Genomic DNA, 15,412 nt, shown 5'->3' with positions numbered 1-15,412 from the left:
CGCCGAGGGTTTGGTAGTGTTGTGGTAAGGCAGACACGGGGGCAGACAGGTAAGCACATGACAGGCCCGGATTCGATACTGGGTTGCTGATTTCCTGGTTTTCAGTAGAAACACATTCAATAACGTAGTTCAAAGTGTCTTGAAATAGTATCGCTCCTTTTGAAAAGGGAAAATTGATTCGCCACTCACGAAAATTCCCGCCCGAAGAAGATACGCTGTAGAACTGCAGCTCCTCCTGGCAAGTCTCCGCTAGCGTCGCACAATGTACCTTTTTGGCCATTTTCGCCCCTAACAAACATCTCTATTTTTTTCCTGGTTATTAGAGAGATAACCCATCATTTTTTTCCTGGTTATTAGAGAGATAACCCATCATGTTCAAAACGCCAGCGGTAGAAATGGCCACGTGACTGTTTTTCCAGTCATTTACAACGTTTGCCGTTTTTAACTTTTAAAAAGAGGCAATCTTTTAACAATCAATAAATACGTATCTTTCTTTGTCACCATCGTCGAATACATGGCCACTCGCTTGGATGGAGACTTCTATAGTCGGCAGTACCCGCGATGCCTAACCTCTGTGCTGTTTTATAAAGCGAAAGCAGCTGGTTGCGGAAGACCGTGTTGAACTAGACTAAACATTTTAAATTTCTCTCCCATCTCTGATTTACTTGTCAGCATTCTGTAGCCGCTTTGAAGCTCCTCTGCTTGAGTGGGATTCGCGTTTTGAAGAAGAACCTTAGAAAGGATAAAGATAAAAAAGTCAGAAATTAGACCAAGCTCTTCATTGGTTTTTCACTCTCTTATAAGACTGTGTCCAGTGCCAGGACAGAATGCATACACCCCTGCTATCACTAAATCACTTACTTTCATTCTCATCTCGATACCCATTTGCTGAAGAAATGACTTTTGTGTCACTGGTCCGAACGTCTGAACTGTGAAGTTAAATTAAAGATTGGGATTAAAACTTACCTACAGTTTTTAACATAAATGCTCGAATGAGCCCCCGTCTTTAAATAAGCGCCCCCTTCAAACTTGCCACCCTCTTTAGGATAAACATCGTGAGTTTATCAGAGGAGAAGGCAAAACGTTTTGTGTGACAAACGTGACAGGGCTATTACTTGAGTCTTTTGTCGTGAACTTCACTTATTACCAATGTGTTCTGGTCTTTTACAAAAAGATTTGTTTGATAGAAGGTGAAGTTTGGCGAAAAACGTTTTCAAACAAATTATCGGACACGCTTGTCACGCACGGTTTCCCGTCTTCTTTCCGTCCTATTGCGTTAGTACATTAGTATCAAATAAGCGCATCGGCGCGCGCCGTCTTTACTGCCGTCGCGTCGTTAGCTTGCGAACAAGCTCTCCATTTCGATTGGCGAGCAAATTGAGGCGCAAGAGAAAACGCTAGCGAGCGGTGAAGCTCTTTTTGTGTGCCGCTCGCGCGTGACTTCTCACGATATCCCTTAAAAGGAGAAATTGCTAGCAGGTTATCGCGTTGTCTTTGCTAAATCTGCTTTATAATACTTGACGATACCGAAAGAACTTACTTACAACAGAACTTTTAAAGCCAAGAATACGCACCACACACACACTTTTGGGTACATACTAAAAAAAGAAGGTTCTACTTTTCCTGTTTGTTTTCGTTCATTTACTCATACACCAACCCACGGCCTGACCAGTACCTCACGCTTGCGCACAGCCGTCTTTGAGACACAGGTTCGCCCGTTCAATGACCCGACGGCTATACCATGCTGACGAGCCCTAGCGAGGGCGAAACAGCTGTCCATTGCTGCTACTGCCCGGGTGATATGGCTGTACGCATGCGTGAGGTACTGGCCAGGCCGTGGGTTGGTGTATGTATGTCCCTTGCTTTAAGTTTGTCTTATTTAAAACAAAGACAAATGTCATCTTGAGAAAAGAGTAATAAACACTCCCACCCCCTTCCCCCTTCCCTTCGAGTAAGTGTCTTCCTCTCGACTCCAAAGATGAAATAACCCTTCCGGCCGCTAATTCCAGATCACGGTTATTAGCAACTTCAAGCCAGAAACTTAACAATTTTCGTTAAAACGAATCGGTTTCATTTTTTACAGTATTTGTTATTAGGGAAGTATATATTTGGAAAATCCACCGAATTGAAAAAATAAAAGAGAGAGAGAAAAATGAAGGCCAACCTTTTCCACGCGTAACGCTTCTGAGGTAGGCAAAATCAACATTGGCCGTCACATCAGCACTGCCAGGATCGTGCAGAACTTCGTGTAATTTATGCTTTTTAAATGCCTGAAAATACATAATAACTGTATACAGTAAAAAACCCGCGAGGAATAACCTGGTTTTTAAGAACCTGTTAGGCGAAAATTTGCTAGTTAGGCCCTCTCTATACAAGAGCCTGTTTAGCCTAAAATTTGAAACAGGTACTTATTTTGTAAAATCTGGGGAAAAATTCTGCACACTTGGGCAAATAAGATAAGTCAACATTTAGGATCCTCTTTAGAGACATATTAACATAGGTGCCTTATCACTCCAACTGCAATGTAAATTCCAGAGATGAAAATCGAGCTGAATACTGAAAATAACAACCTAAATAGACTAAATTTGTGCAAATAAACATTTATGTAAGAAACTGTTAAGGATACCTAGGAAAAATGCGGGTTCTTTCCAGCAGGTTTTTATTGCATATTAGTCTAGAAAAACAGTTGCTACCGTAAAATTCCGAAAATAAGCCCCTCCATGTATAAGCCCCTCCAAATATAAGCCCCCCAAACTGGTAACGCATAAAGCGCTCCGTTAAATCGCCCCTCCAAATATAAGCCCCCCGGGGGCTTGTACTTGGAAAATTGCCCCCAAATACAAACTAAAACAAAGCAAAAAACGGTACATTTACTTCCAACTATAAGTCTAGCCCAATCGATTTTGAAACGCAAATATCCCTCCGTAGATAAGCCCCTCAAAAAGGGCCTTTGAAAAACATAAGCCCCGGGGCTTATTTTCGGAATTTTACGGTATTTCCCGAGTAAAAACTATAGATTAAAGAGAGACTTGTTTAGAAGTTTGCAACCATTTCGTCCAAGGGCAATTTGCTTGAAGGCGATTCGCCTGTTCTTTTATGAATTCGCCGAACCTATTGACCGGCTCATCAACACATTTTTTATCTGAACCTACGTCAAATGATTATTACATTGGGCGTTCTCCGAACATCACTTAATTTAGCCACTGCAAGCTGAGTATCGAAGTACGCAAAGAGGGATTGATTTCAAAGGGTATCCTGTAGTTACAATTAAGACTTAAAATTGACTGCAATCCACCAGATATTGCCTACAGGCAGGCGAAAGGATGTTTGCTCAGGCGAATAGCCATTGGGTTCTTGCAGACTTTTCAGTTCACTCATACCCTAGCCACAAACAATTATACAAGTTTTCATGTGTGGCTTTTGGCAAGAAAAGCCTCTCATTTCAGGTTAATATGCCAAAGTAGGGCACCCCTATGCCTGCAGAAACATTTAAGGAAGTTTGTCCTTAGGTTTGAAAGTACTAGACCCGTTGTCGCCTTCCTAAGGCCGTTCCCAAAAGTTCGTGTAAATCAGCTTCCAGAGGAATCGACCTGTTTCCGTATTATTCACCGTAGAATTGTGAGCCGAAGATTACCGAAGGTTGCCGAGCTGCCACTTACCCTCAAAGTGTGTCTTGTGCTTCCATCTTCACCGTAATCAACAATCAGGGCACATCCCCCTTGCTTTGCTATAGCACCACTCATATGTTCCACAACAGACCCACCAAGTGGACACACTTCTATCTGGCTGCATAATGTTCCAGGAGGGACCAATGTCTGTGAGGCTAATGTGGGGCCAGGAGCTAAGACAAATCTAAGTCGAGAGGACCTAAAAATGAATCATGAGTAAGGCCTTTAATTGGAGTTAAGCATTTGGTGAGTGGCTAGGGTCTCGGATAAACCTCAGTAAGGAGGAACTAATAAAAATGATAAGCTCGTTGTAAACATTGGTGGAAACAAGTGATCATCTCAGTTAAGCGTGGGCCAGGGACTAAGAACCCTTAACTTAGAACAGTAAACCCTAATTAACTGATAAATAACTCATTAAGAAAATGCAAAAGAAATTCCTGTTAAATGAGTATATCTATCTGACAAAAACACAGTTCCTGTTTAAGAAACGCAGAGTTGCGTTTCACCAAGACTAACGTCCCGATCAACCGATCAAACCAATCCTCAATAGTTGAGTCATATTCAGAAACATTAATGAGACCATGCCAAACAGTCAAATGGTCACAAGCAGCCTTTTTCCTCAACAAATTTGAGCTCAATTAGCGAGATGTAGACGAGTTATACAGATGCAACAAAGTTAACGGAGTTTGCCGCACGGTTCAAAACTTTTGAGAAAGCTGACAAAAAAAACCTTGAATTAAACTTGTTTAATCCCATCTCTTCTTTCTTCTAGAGAATATCTTGTGTGGCTTATTACGCCGACCAACCAATAGCAAGTTCAATACAATCATAAAAATTCATAAACTTTAAAAATAATAGTAAATATGAGTCCTGAAAACAATAAAGTAGTTTACAAACCCACTGCCTGGTTCGACATCTACAAGAACTTCTCTCCAACCTTGATCTGTTTTCTGAAAGATAACAAACAATAAATATAATTCGTCAAATTATATGCTACACAGGATGCGGAGAATTTGACAATGTTGATCCTAGCTGTTTGCAGGACATTGATCGCAGAACACACGCCTCCGATACTGGTGTCCCAGCACCCATCCTTGTGTCCCCTTAAATTGACTATGTAACCAGGATATTGCTGTTATAGATCAATTCTGTGCTAAGAGTCATTGCCGAGTGTCTTTACCCATACAAAAAAAATGGTGTTGTAGAGTTAAAAAGAACATGTTAAATGAATTTCATCATGGAGCACTAACCAAAATATTTTGTTGGTGATTTTTGCAGACACAGCGATTAAACTTGAAAAAACGTTTTTGCAACAACCTGTGCAGAAGTTGTTGTTAGAGTAAAAAAAGTGAGTTGTGGATCATTTTGACCATATACAATTCACTTGGACCCTCACGGTGACTTCTGTTGCGCTAGCGATCAGGAATCCTTTTTTAAATCTTCTTTGTTTTGCTGTAAATAAATCTCCGCGGTTCATAGTTATATTTCCTTACACGCGCACTCAAGAGTGAGAAAACAGGCCTGTGAGTAGGTACATGACTTCCACACAGGTTATTGAAGAGTCAGTGACCATCAACAACAAAGGATCCCATAAAAACTGGGCGACTGTTCATGACTGAATTTAGAATAAACTTATGTACTGCCAGAAATGTTGTGTAGCTGATAACAGTGAATTTAGTCAATTGAAGGGTGTTGCATTCAAAATTTACCTGAGCATAATTATGGTCAACATGGGATACAACACACCCCCTTCAACCGTTCACACAGTCCGGGCTCCCTGTGTCACGAAGAGTCCCATTCATTGAAAACTCTGGAACACTCCTCCGGACAATCATATGTCTTCTGGGTTCGAACTACTTAAAACAGTGAAACATACAAACAAACCTGAAATTGGTGAACTGGAAGAGCATCAAAGAACTCATGAGCCACGAAAAAACAGTTTCCTTCAACAGGGACATCCTCAACTGCTCTGTACCATGCCACAGGAATACCAGCCTGTGTTATGCACCTTCTATAACACAGTGCTGACATATCCTACAATTGAAATCACCATTTTTTTTCTTTACATTTAGCAACATGAAAAAAGAAAGATATTGCTTAAATAAAAGATTAACCTGCCATCCTTGTCCCTCGGACAAGCACCATATGAAATTTGTTTGTCCCATACCCAAGAGTTCTTGTCCAAAAAGTTTTGCTAGGTTTGTAAGTCAAATGGAGCTCATTAAATCAAATGAAATGGTTGTGGAATGGCAAAGTTAAAAGGAATAATTCACCTTATGTTGTCAAGTATGAGGTTTGCTTTTTTGACTATAAGATAAATTCTACTGTAATTTGAAGTCAATTTTCAACTGTTTCTGTATTTTTTCTATTAAAAATGTGCTTGTCCCACGAACGAGTCTTGTCAAAGGTTTACATGTCTGAACTAAATTTCTACCTGCCCCAGACAATTGAACATAGGTTTAGGCACACTTTAAGTGGCAGATTAGTAAAAGGAATTATTAGTGTTTACTTCATCACCATGCAACTGATGCATATTCCATTTATTATGCTGAAAATAACAAATCAAGGTCATATCAGTCTGCAGTATTTTTTACATAAATAATTTTTTGACATACTTAATAGAGGATAGTGAAGAATGAAGACAGGGCAATTATTTGCTAGTTAATTTTAATTTCTGGTCATCATCATAGTCATCTGCTTTAAAACTATATTTTGATGCAAGTGCTATTAAAACAAAATGAATAACTTGCAATTTTTCATTAAGTAAGAGGTTTTAATAATATTACTTTCATTTTTGAGTGAGTTGTTGCAGAATGAGATACTTTTAAGATTAAGATCTTGCGCTGTACCTCGTTTGCCTGTAATCTGTCATCTGTTGCATCAGTTTGTCCTTCTTTCTTGCCCTCTTGAATGGATAATAATTTGCCAGTCAGTGTCTGTTCTTGGATTTTACTCAAAGCTGGACTTACTTCAACAAGGTGTAAAGAAATTTTACCATGCAGCTCAGGAAACTTTTGGAATACCTAACAACAAAACAATAATTCAACTTCGTAAAATTGCATGGACTGCATTGTATAAAGGGTTTGTTTATTATTTGTCTCATGATCAGTCACTTAAATATTGATTGGGACTTTTTTGACTGCGAAAAGGTTGCTCCAACTTTTTTTAAGTTTTGATGCCATGCCTGCAAAAATAGCTGAGGCCATACTGAAAAATTATCACGCCAAGTTCTTCCTGATAATATCTTCCTGGTGACTTCTTGACAACTCTACAGGTAGCATTTTGAGTATGGGTTAAGTAATTATTAAGTGATGACTTCAGCACAGAATTGACCTAAAACAGCAATATTCACATGACATGACACCCTTATCTGGTACCATTCCGGCCCCAGTTGTTCAAGAGGTGGATAGCGCTATCCGATAGATAAATCTCTATTTAGTGGATAGCGCAATTGGTTTCCCAAATACTTATCCACTGTATAGTGATTTATCCGATGCATAGCCCTATCCAGCTTTTGAACAACCAGGGCCTGATGTGTGGTTTCTCAAAGACAATTCCCATTATTAGAAAGATCCCTGGTGCTTTTTAATTTGTAGAAGCCATTTTATTGTCTTTGGAATTTGAGGGGTTTATAAAAATGGAAAGGGGTGTATTTTCAGAATTTCACAGTATGCTCTAAGAAGAATAAGTGCTTTAATTAGTATATGAAGGGTGATTAACCCGATCAAAGTTTGGTCAGCCATTGCATTATTTAAAAGTATTAATTACTAACCCTTAACATATCTGAAGCCAGGGTTCCTCTACCAGGTCCAAGCTCAATTAGCTGGACTTTCTTCTTTCCTGACAGCATCCACTGGTTTACAAACCATACACCTATAAGCTTTAAAAACACAATATATATAAAACAAAATCCTTTGGTGTGACCTTTCAAGTGAAACGTCTACTACCAAGTACTTTCATATGGTCCCAAAGTCTGTGTGACCTTTAAACTGATGAAGTGAACCTTTTTAGAGCCCTATTTTCACATGGCATTAGTTTCTGGGCATTGTTGATATGATATTTCTCAAACTTTATTCAACACTGTGATTCTCTTGAGAGTAAAACGGTTAAAATGGAGATAGAACCTTAATAAGTAATTTAGATTCCAACACAAATAGATGGATGGAGTTTTATTTACGTTTAGTCAAGCAATACTTAACTGATACTATACCTCTCCAAAAACCTGGCTAATTTCAGGTGATGTAATAAAATCACCAGCCTGACCAAACACATCACTGTTCATGTAGTACCCCTGGCATGAAAATATAACAAAAAAGCAGTCACAAAGAGTTCAATGGAAAATCAAAAACTATCAGCCCAAATAGTGATTGCAATCACTTAATGAAAGGTGGTCATTATGAAAAGTTTTAATGAGAGGACTTAAAATAAAGTGGGAAAACTTTGGAGTTTTGGATAAGAGGTCACTACTGGGAGGTGGTCGCTTACAGGAAGTGATTGCACATGAAGGTGCGATTGTATTTTATTTGTCTCAGTCTAGGAATAAATTTTTATAACCACATCAGTAAAGGCACAAAAGATAATGGAATCAAAATAAGTTTATTGCAATGATCATCTAGACGGGTGCAAGCATGACATACACAAAACAGGTTGTGTACTTTAACTTACTGAGAGTGGATTTGTTAAGACTTCTTGCATAAAGGCAGCAACTGTTAGTGGACCTGATGCCTGTGAATGCAAAGACTGGTTTATCACTACAGATAGCTCCAAACTTACATGAAGAATAAGGGCTAATAAAGCCAAGGATAGTAATCCTCCTGGCCATCTGGCCATGACCTCCGATGCATATAGTAGCCTTTTAGCAGGCTTGCTTGTTTGGGTTACGCGCGAATATCTTGGCGGCCATTCTTCTCACCAGCTTTGCCGGCTCTGCTGCCAAGATACTCACGTGTTGCCCCAAACAGGTGAGCCTGCTAGAAGGCTATATAAATAGAAGACCTCATTATTAGGTCAAAGTGAAGGCTTGACTTGGTTTAGGGCAGTGCAACAGTTAGTGGGGTTAGGATTTAGAAATCAAGCAGAGATCTGGACCGGCATCATTTTTTGGAATTGAAAAGTGGTACAAAGAATCGGAGTTGCTAATTTATAGTTGTTCAGTAGTCTGGAATAGGGTAGACTTATTTGCTGGTTGGTCTCAAAAGGGTAGCAGTATTGTTTTTGAACATAATGCAGGTATTGATGTTTGGACAAGGGGGGCAGGGGGTAGGCGCAATATCCTTTAATTCTTCTTAAACACAGCTCCACCAGCTTCAAACAGCTCCTACCAGCAGAATTTCATGGGGAAAAACGCTAAAGATAATAATTTACCTCCTCTATTTAACACTTGCTAAGGTGGCATAGTCCTCTAGGAGATGACATTACATGTTGTAGGTCAGGGGTCCGACTTCCAGCCTAGAAAATTTTATTTTTTTGCTGTTTTGTTTTGTTGGTTTGTTTGTTATGTTTTTTTACCTATTGGCTGGTTTCAATTTATTCATATGGCTGCCCTGTCGCAGCTTCACTAGGTGTTGCGATAAAGGTATTTCTAGTAATAAAGTATCCCTCTCTGGGGTTAACAAAACTGCAGTTTGGGGAAAAAATTGAGGTTTAAATCCCCAAAGAGGAAGTTTTTAAATGCCACACCTATGCCCGAACCCTCCCCCACCCCCGCTCTCCGTCTCTCAATATTAAAGAGTGGGATGTCCCTCAGTCAATTTTCCCAGCTGATAATATAAATATATCATTATGTTACTTTTTAGATTTAACTTATTAGTAATCTCCACATTTCAATAAGGCCTTCAAGCTGTGTAAGAACATAGACCTTTCTGCTAATAAAACGTTCGAAAAATTTTACCTTGATCCTATTACCCAGATGTTCTTGAAGAGTGGAGTTCAATGGACTGCTTACCAAGGAGACACATCGATACAACCTGAATCCACCATCTGATAGAAAGAAGTGGAATATTGAAATAAAAAACGAAATCTGTTAGACTTAAAAAATCACCGGAAAAAAAATTAGACCTGCGACACGTTTGGAAATTAGCCTTGTTTTGATCCAACTCAAGCGAACAGCTGTGTTGGCGGCCATCTTGGCCGCTCAGGGCATTGGAAGACTGGGACTGATTTCAACGCCCTGGGACCCTGGTCCCCAGTCAGAATTTCAAAACCCGTCGTTTCTCGCATTTAAAAGAAAGCCATGTCCTTGTTGCTGTTTTGCTTTTTATTTGCTCTTTTCTTTGCCACAATTGCAATTTCAGCTCATCTTTTGAGTCATTTCTGGCCATTTCAGTAGCCTGGGACCAGGCTCCTCATTGGGGGAAAAAGGAAAAAAATGATCCCGTTTTTGCCTTTTTCCTCCACTGCGGAGCCTTGTCCCAAGCTACCATTTCATTTGCCTTAAGTGTCGCCTGTCGAAATTTTATCGATAGTGTGTATCGAGGCCCTCAGGGAAAGACAGACGGTTTTTGCGCTAGCGAAAAGCAGAAAAGAGCGCGGTCTCTGCTAGCAGGGACAAATTGCGTGAGAGACACCAATAGGAAGACAAATAACCTAGAGTCAGTAGCCGAGTAATCGGCTCCTGCTAGAGTCTAAAACTTTTTTACCCTTCGCTTCCTCATTGAAGAGACAAACATTTTCTTTCTGTCTTTCAAAGAGAAGTCAATTTCGCATTGTTCTCTCTTGGCGTAACCGACACTTCCAATATACAGTGAAACCTGTATTAAAAGGACACCGTATTAAGCGGACACCCTCTATTAAGCGGACAGTAGCCGAAGTCCCCAAATTTATTTCCCTTATTTACTTTAAATGAAACCCTTAATAAGCGGACGCGGACACCTAAAAAGTACCTGAAATGGTCATTTCTATTGTTGCCAACCTGTATTAAACGAACACTAGTAATCAAATTCCCCCACCCAACATACCAGACACCAGAAATGCGAAAGATTGCCACCCACAAATTTTTCAATTTTTACATTAAAAAAAACGTGACTTGACGAACTTATTTGATCAGTTTCACAGTGCAGGATTGTTTTCTATTTCGTTTTGTTTGTATAGAGCTTGTTTCACTCATCTGATTTCTTCAAATTTGAGTTGCAATCCATGTTTATGGTACTATGATTAATTGGTTCACTTTGATAAAGAAATTAATGCAAACGTCTATCGTCATAGTCTCTGGGAGTATTATAAACGCTTCCACTGTTCATTTGAATGACATTTGACATCTTATATGACGTTATCTATCGAAACCTGTATTAGGCGGACACCCTATATTAAGCGGACACTACAGAATTCCCCGAGGGTGTCCGCTTAATACAGGTTTCACTGTATAATTGTGATTTACAAACCTGCGCAACTTACGCCCCCGTCCAATCGATTCGTACGTAAAAAAGCTTGTTACGCAGGCTAGTGATTTACTAATATTTTATATTGCACTTCCAATAATGCAATTGCATTGATTTTTATTGTCGCTATTTTTATTGTGCTTCCAATTATATAATTGCGGTGAATTGTAAATTCTCTTCGGTTGCGTAGCCTTAATTAGAAAAAAAGTGATTTCTGTTTGCTATTATTTTAGCTGCTGATTAGTTGTGAAATGCTTTGAATGATTATGACACCAAGTATTATATTTCTTAGAGCAATCACCTAGGGGCCAAACCACCCCCTACATGCATGTTTCACGGAGACCTAATTTTGGTTATTTTCAACATTATTAACTTTTGGTGTTAGCTCAAATTAATGTCCACTTCAATGTAAGCCAAAGAATTTCTCAAAATAGCACATAGTGACGGCACAAAGAATGACGTCGCAAAACCAGTGAAGTTAAATTTTATATTATTATTTAAGCTCATCTGAAAGTGGGTATAAAGGGGAGTAAAACACTGAAAACCGTTCATCGAAACGATTTTTTGTTTCCGAGTTATGGCCAGTTAAAAACAGATCAGTGTTCCCCCATGGAACTATAGTTTTCCATACTTTCTTTGTAAAAGTAATGTCCTTGGTATTTTTTTTCTGTTGTTGTTGTTGTTTTTTTAGCTGAGCTGGTATTTTGGTAAAAAAAAACTTCTTACTGTCCCTAAAAATCGCATGGTTTTAATTCTTCCATTTTAGCCTCCAGGACAATAGTAATTGACAATAGTAAGGGAAAGGAATTATTGGTCACGTGACCTTTTATTACGTCACAAATCTGCTGTTATGGTTCCAGGAATAACAGAAAATCTTTTCTTCATAATTTTCTTTTCCCTTCTACTTTCTACACTTAATACAACCAATGTGCAACGTCAATTGCACGTGACTATTAAGACAAAAAGACAGTCTAATTTAGGTTTATTACGGAAGGGGGGTCCCATTTATTGACTCTAAATTTTTCCAACTTCAAAATGTCATATGTATTTCTCGTATGTACATACTGTTTTCGGTTTTCAGTTTCTCTTGACGCGTTCTATCTTAAACAGTAGAAGAATTAAAACTATTCCAAACTTTAATTTTAAGAAAAATATGACGTCATCAATAATGACGTCATAGTGACAAGTTCTACAAACAAGTCTTTCAAAATGATTGGCATGTTGCGTTACATTAACCTACCAAGTTTCGCAAGCAGACGATCAACATCAACAAAGTTATTAAAAATCTCACCAAAAACCCAATTTTAGATGAAACCCCTGGGGGTGGTTTGGCCCCTACGTGATAGTATGTTTAATAAGTGCAGAGTAGAACTAGTATTTTGGTATAAAAATAGGCTGTCTAGTATGTGAGTCATTCTTAGTCGTTACGCTTCCTTTCCTGCGTGAAAGTTTAATTTTATATTTTTTCTTTTATTATTTTTTCGGCCGCATAGACAGGTCGTGGAGTTTTTGGGCTTGGTTCCTATCCAGATTTTCTCTATTATTCCCGCCCTTCTAGCGCGTATTTTGTAACGGTTTTTCCTGGCCTCAGAGTTTCTCTTGTAGATACGTATCCAAAACTCCGTTAATTTTCCTTTGTGTATTCTTTGATGCCAGATTCTTCACAATTTCGTTTTTTAGGCTCAATTTGCTCTCCAAATATAGCGTGGTGGTCTACTACCAAGACTACGGCACAACAAACGAGAAATGTTGTTAGTTGTTAGTTACTGGCATGGAAGCCTGTTGTTAAGAACAGAATTTTAAAACCAGCTGGATTGTTGAGTGTTTGAAGCATATTTTAAATATTCTAGCTCTCCAGTTCCAGGCAGTTTAGGGTTAAGGAAACTCGCTCAATTCTGTTGTCTACCACCTATATTTTACCAAATAGTACTTCTTCCTAGCTTGAAATCCTCTCTTTTCGTTTTTCATTTGAAATGCATTAAAAAAGAAAACGAAAAGGAAAGAAAAACTGTTCTGGGCTAGTGCTATTTTTCCACGTAGGTCCTGACTAGTCCGGTCTTTTCTTGGTAACAAGATCCAGTCAGCTTTTTTCTGTCCTTTTTTGCACGTGGTATTACGAGTTGGAGGAAAAAAGTTACTCTCGAAAGACCTCGGAGGTCTGTTATGATACTGATCGGTTAAGTAAAGTGAAACCTCGATGTATTTTTTTTTTCATATATATTTTACTATTACTGGGGTCTGTTTTTCAAAGAGAAGTCGATTTCGCATTGTTCTCTCTTGGCGTAACTCACACTTCCAATATATAATTGTGATTTACAAACCTGCGCAACTTACGCCCCCGTCCAATCGATTCGTACGTGAAAAAGCTTGTTACGCAGGCTAGTGATTTACTAATATTTTATATTGCACTTCCAATAATGTAATTGTATTGATTTTTTTATTGTTGCTATTTTTTATTGTGCTTCCAATAATATAATTGCGGTGAATTGTAAATTCTCTTCGGTTGCGTAGCCTTAATTAGAAAAAAAGTGATTTCTGTTTGCTATTATTTTAGCTGCTGATTAGTTGTGAAATGCTTTGAATGATTATGACACCAAGTATTATATTTCTTAGAGCAATCACCTAGGGGCCAAACCACCCCCTACATGCATGTTTCACGGAGACCTAATTTTGGTTATTTTCAACATTATTAACTTTTGATGTTAGCTCAAATTGATGTCCACTTCAATGTAAGCCGAATAATTTCTCAAAATAGCACATAGTGACGGCACAAAGAATGACGTCGCAAAACCAGTGAAGTTAAATTTTATATTATTATTTAAGCTCATCTGAAAGTGGGTATAAAGGGGAGTAAAACACTGAAAACCGTTCATCGCAACGATTTTTTGTTTCCGAATTATGGCCAGTTAGAAACAGATCAGTGTTCCCCCATGGAACTATAGTTTTCCATACTTTCTTTGTAAAAGTAATGTCCTTGGTATTTTTTTTTCTGTTGTTGTTGTTGTTTTTTTAGCTGAGCTGGTATTTTTGGTAAAAAAAAAAACTTCTTACTGTCCCTAAAAATCGCATGGTTTTAATTTTTCCATTTTAGCCTCCAGGACAATAGTAATTGACAATAGTAAGGCAAAGGAATTGTTGGTCACGTGACCTTTTATTACGTCACAAATCTGCTGTTATGGTTCCAGGAATAACAGAAAATCTTTTCTTCATAATTTTCTTTTCCCTTCTACTTTCTACACTTAATACAACCAATGTGCAACGTCGATTGCACTTGACTATTTAGACAAAAAGACAGTCTAATTTAGGTGTATTACCGAAGGGGGGGTCCCATTTATTGACTCTAAATTTTTCCAACTTCAAAAAGTCATATGTATTTTTCGTATGTACATAATGTTTTCGGTTTTCAGTTTCTCTTGACGCTCTATCTTAAACAGTAGAAGAATTAAAACTATTCCAAACTTTAATTTTAAGAAAAATATGACGTCATCAATAATGACGTCATAGTGACAAGTTCTACAAACAAGTCTTTCAAAATGATTGGCATGTTGTGTTATATTAACCTACCAAGTTTCGCAAGCAGACGATCAACATCAACAAAGTTATTAAAAATCTCACCAAAAACCCAATTTTAGATGAAACCCCTGGGGGTGGTTTGGCCCCTACGTGATAGTATGTTTAATAAGTGCAGAGTAGAATTAGTATCTTGGTATAAAAATAGGCTGTTTAGTATGCGAGCCAGTCTTAGTCGTTATGCTTCCTTTTCTGCGTGAAAGTTTAATTTTATATTTTTTCTTTTATTATTTTTTCGACCGCACAGGAAGGTCGTGGAGTTTTTAGGCTTGGTTCCTACCCAGATTTTCTCTATTTTTCCCGCCCTTCTAGTGCTTTTTTTGTAACGGTTTTTCCTGGCCTCAGAGTGTCTCTTGTAGATACGTATCCAAAACTTCGTTAATTTTCCTTTGTGTATTCCTTGATGCCAGATTCTTCACAATTTCGTTTTTTAGGCTCAATTTGCTCTCCAAATATAGCGTGGTGGTCTACTACCAAGACTACGGCACAACAAACGAGAAATGTTGTTAGTTGTTAGTTGCTGGCATGGAAGCCTGTTGTTAAAACCAGCTGGATTGTTGAGTGTTTGAAGCATATTTTAAATATTCTAGCTCTCCAGTTCCAGGCAGTTTAGGGTTAAGGAAACTCGCTCAATTCTGTTGTCTACCACCTATATTTTACCAAATAGTACTTCTTTCTAGCTTGAAATCCTCACTTTTCGTTTTTCCGTTTGAAATGCATTAAAAAAAGAAAACGAAAAGGAGAGAAAAACTGTTCTGGGCTAGTGCTATTTTTCCACGTAGGTCCTGACTAGTCCGG

At 38.4% G+C, this 15,412-nt stretch overlaps 1 protein-coding gene across 2 annotated transcripts; it reads right to left on the bottom strand.

The window, feature by feature from the left end:
• Positions 1 to 343: 343 nt before the first annotated feature.
• LOC140943822 (protein arginine methyltransferase NDUFAF7, mitochondrial-like) lies at positions 344 to 9,650 on the bottom strand. 2 transcript variants are annotated; one of them, XM_073392933.1, is made up of 11 exons: positions 9,559 to 9,650; positions 8,334 to 8,393; positions 7,879 to 7,959; positions 7,441 to 7,548; positions 6,518 to 6,691; positions 5,553 to 5,702; positions 4,566 to 4,618; positions 3,660 to 3,867; positions 2,165 to 2,270; positions 862 to 929; positions 344 to 732 (listed from the first exon to the last, which is right to left on the bottom strand). In XM_073392933.1, the coding sequence occupies exons 2-11, from the start codon at positions 8,361 to 8,363 to the stop codon at positions 583 to 585; spliced, it is 1,128 nt and encodes a 375-aa protein (XP_073249034.1). In that variant the 5' UTR covers positions 8,364 to 8,393; positions 9,559 to 9,650; the 3' UTR covers positions 344 to 582. The 2 variants fall into 2 exon arrangements, with proteins under 2 accessions (XP_073249034.1, XP_073249036.1); XM_073392935.1 differs by lacking the exon at positions 8,334 to 8,393 and having other exon boundaries at positions 9,559 to 9,644.
• Between the last annotated feature and the right edge of the window lie 5,762 nt (positions 9,651 to 15,412).

The sequence above is a fragment of the Porites lutea genome, chromosome 7 (genome assembly GCF_958299795.1).
Source record: "Porites lutea chromosome 7, jaPorLute2.1, whole genome shotgun sequence".
NCBI classification, from domain to species: Eukaryota; Metazoa; Cnidaria; class Anthozoa; order Scleractinia; family Poritidae; genus Porites; species Porites lutea.
The sequence above is the reverse complement of the archived record's forward strand: the minus strand, read 5'-3'. Positions and strand labels throughout refer to the sequence as shown.

What these genes read in the sequence shown, in the direction of transcription:
- LOC140943822 (XM_073392933.1), bottom strand. Translation starts at nt 8,363, where the DNA reads ATGCAAGAAGTCTTAACAAATCCACTCTCA. An exon ending in ACAGATTACAGGCAAACGAG is followed by an intron (nt 5,703 to 6,517) that starts GTACAGCGCAAG and finishes TTTCAATTGTAG; the next exon opens with GATATGTCAGCACTGTGTTA. An exon ending in AAGCGTTACGCGTGGAAAAG is followed by an intron (nt 930 to 2,164) that starts GTTGGCCTTCAT and finishes TTAACTTCACAG; the next exon opens with TTCAGACGTTCGGACCAGTG.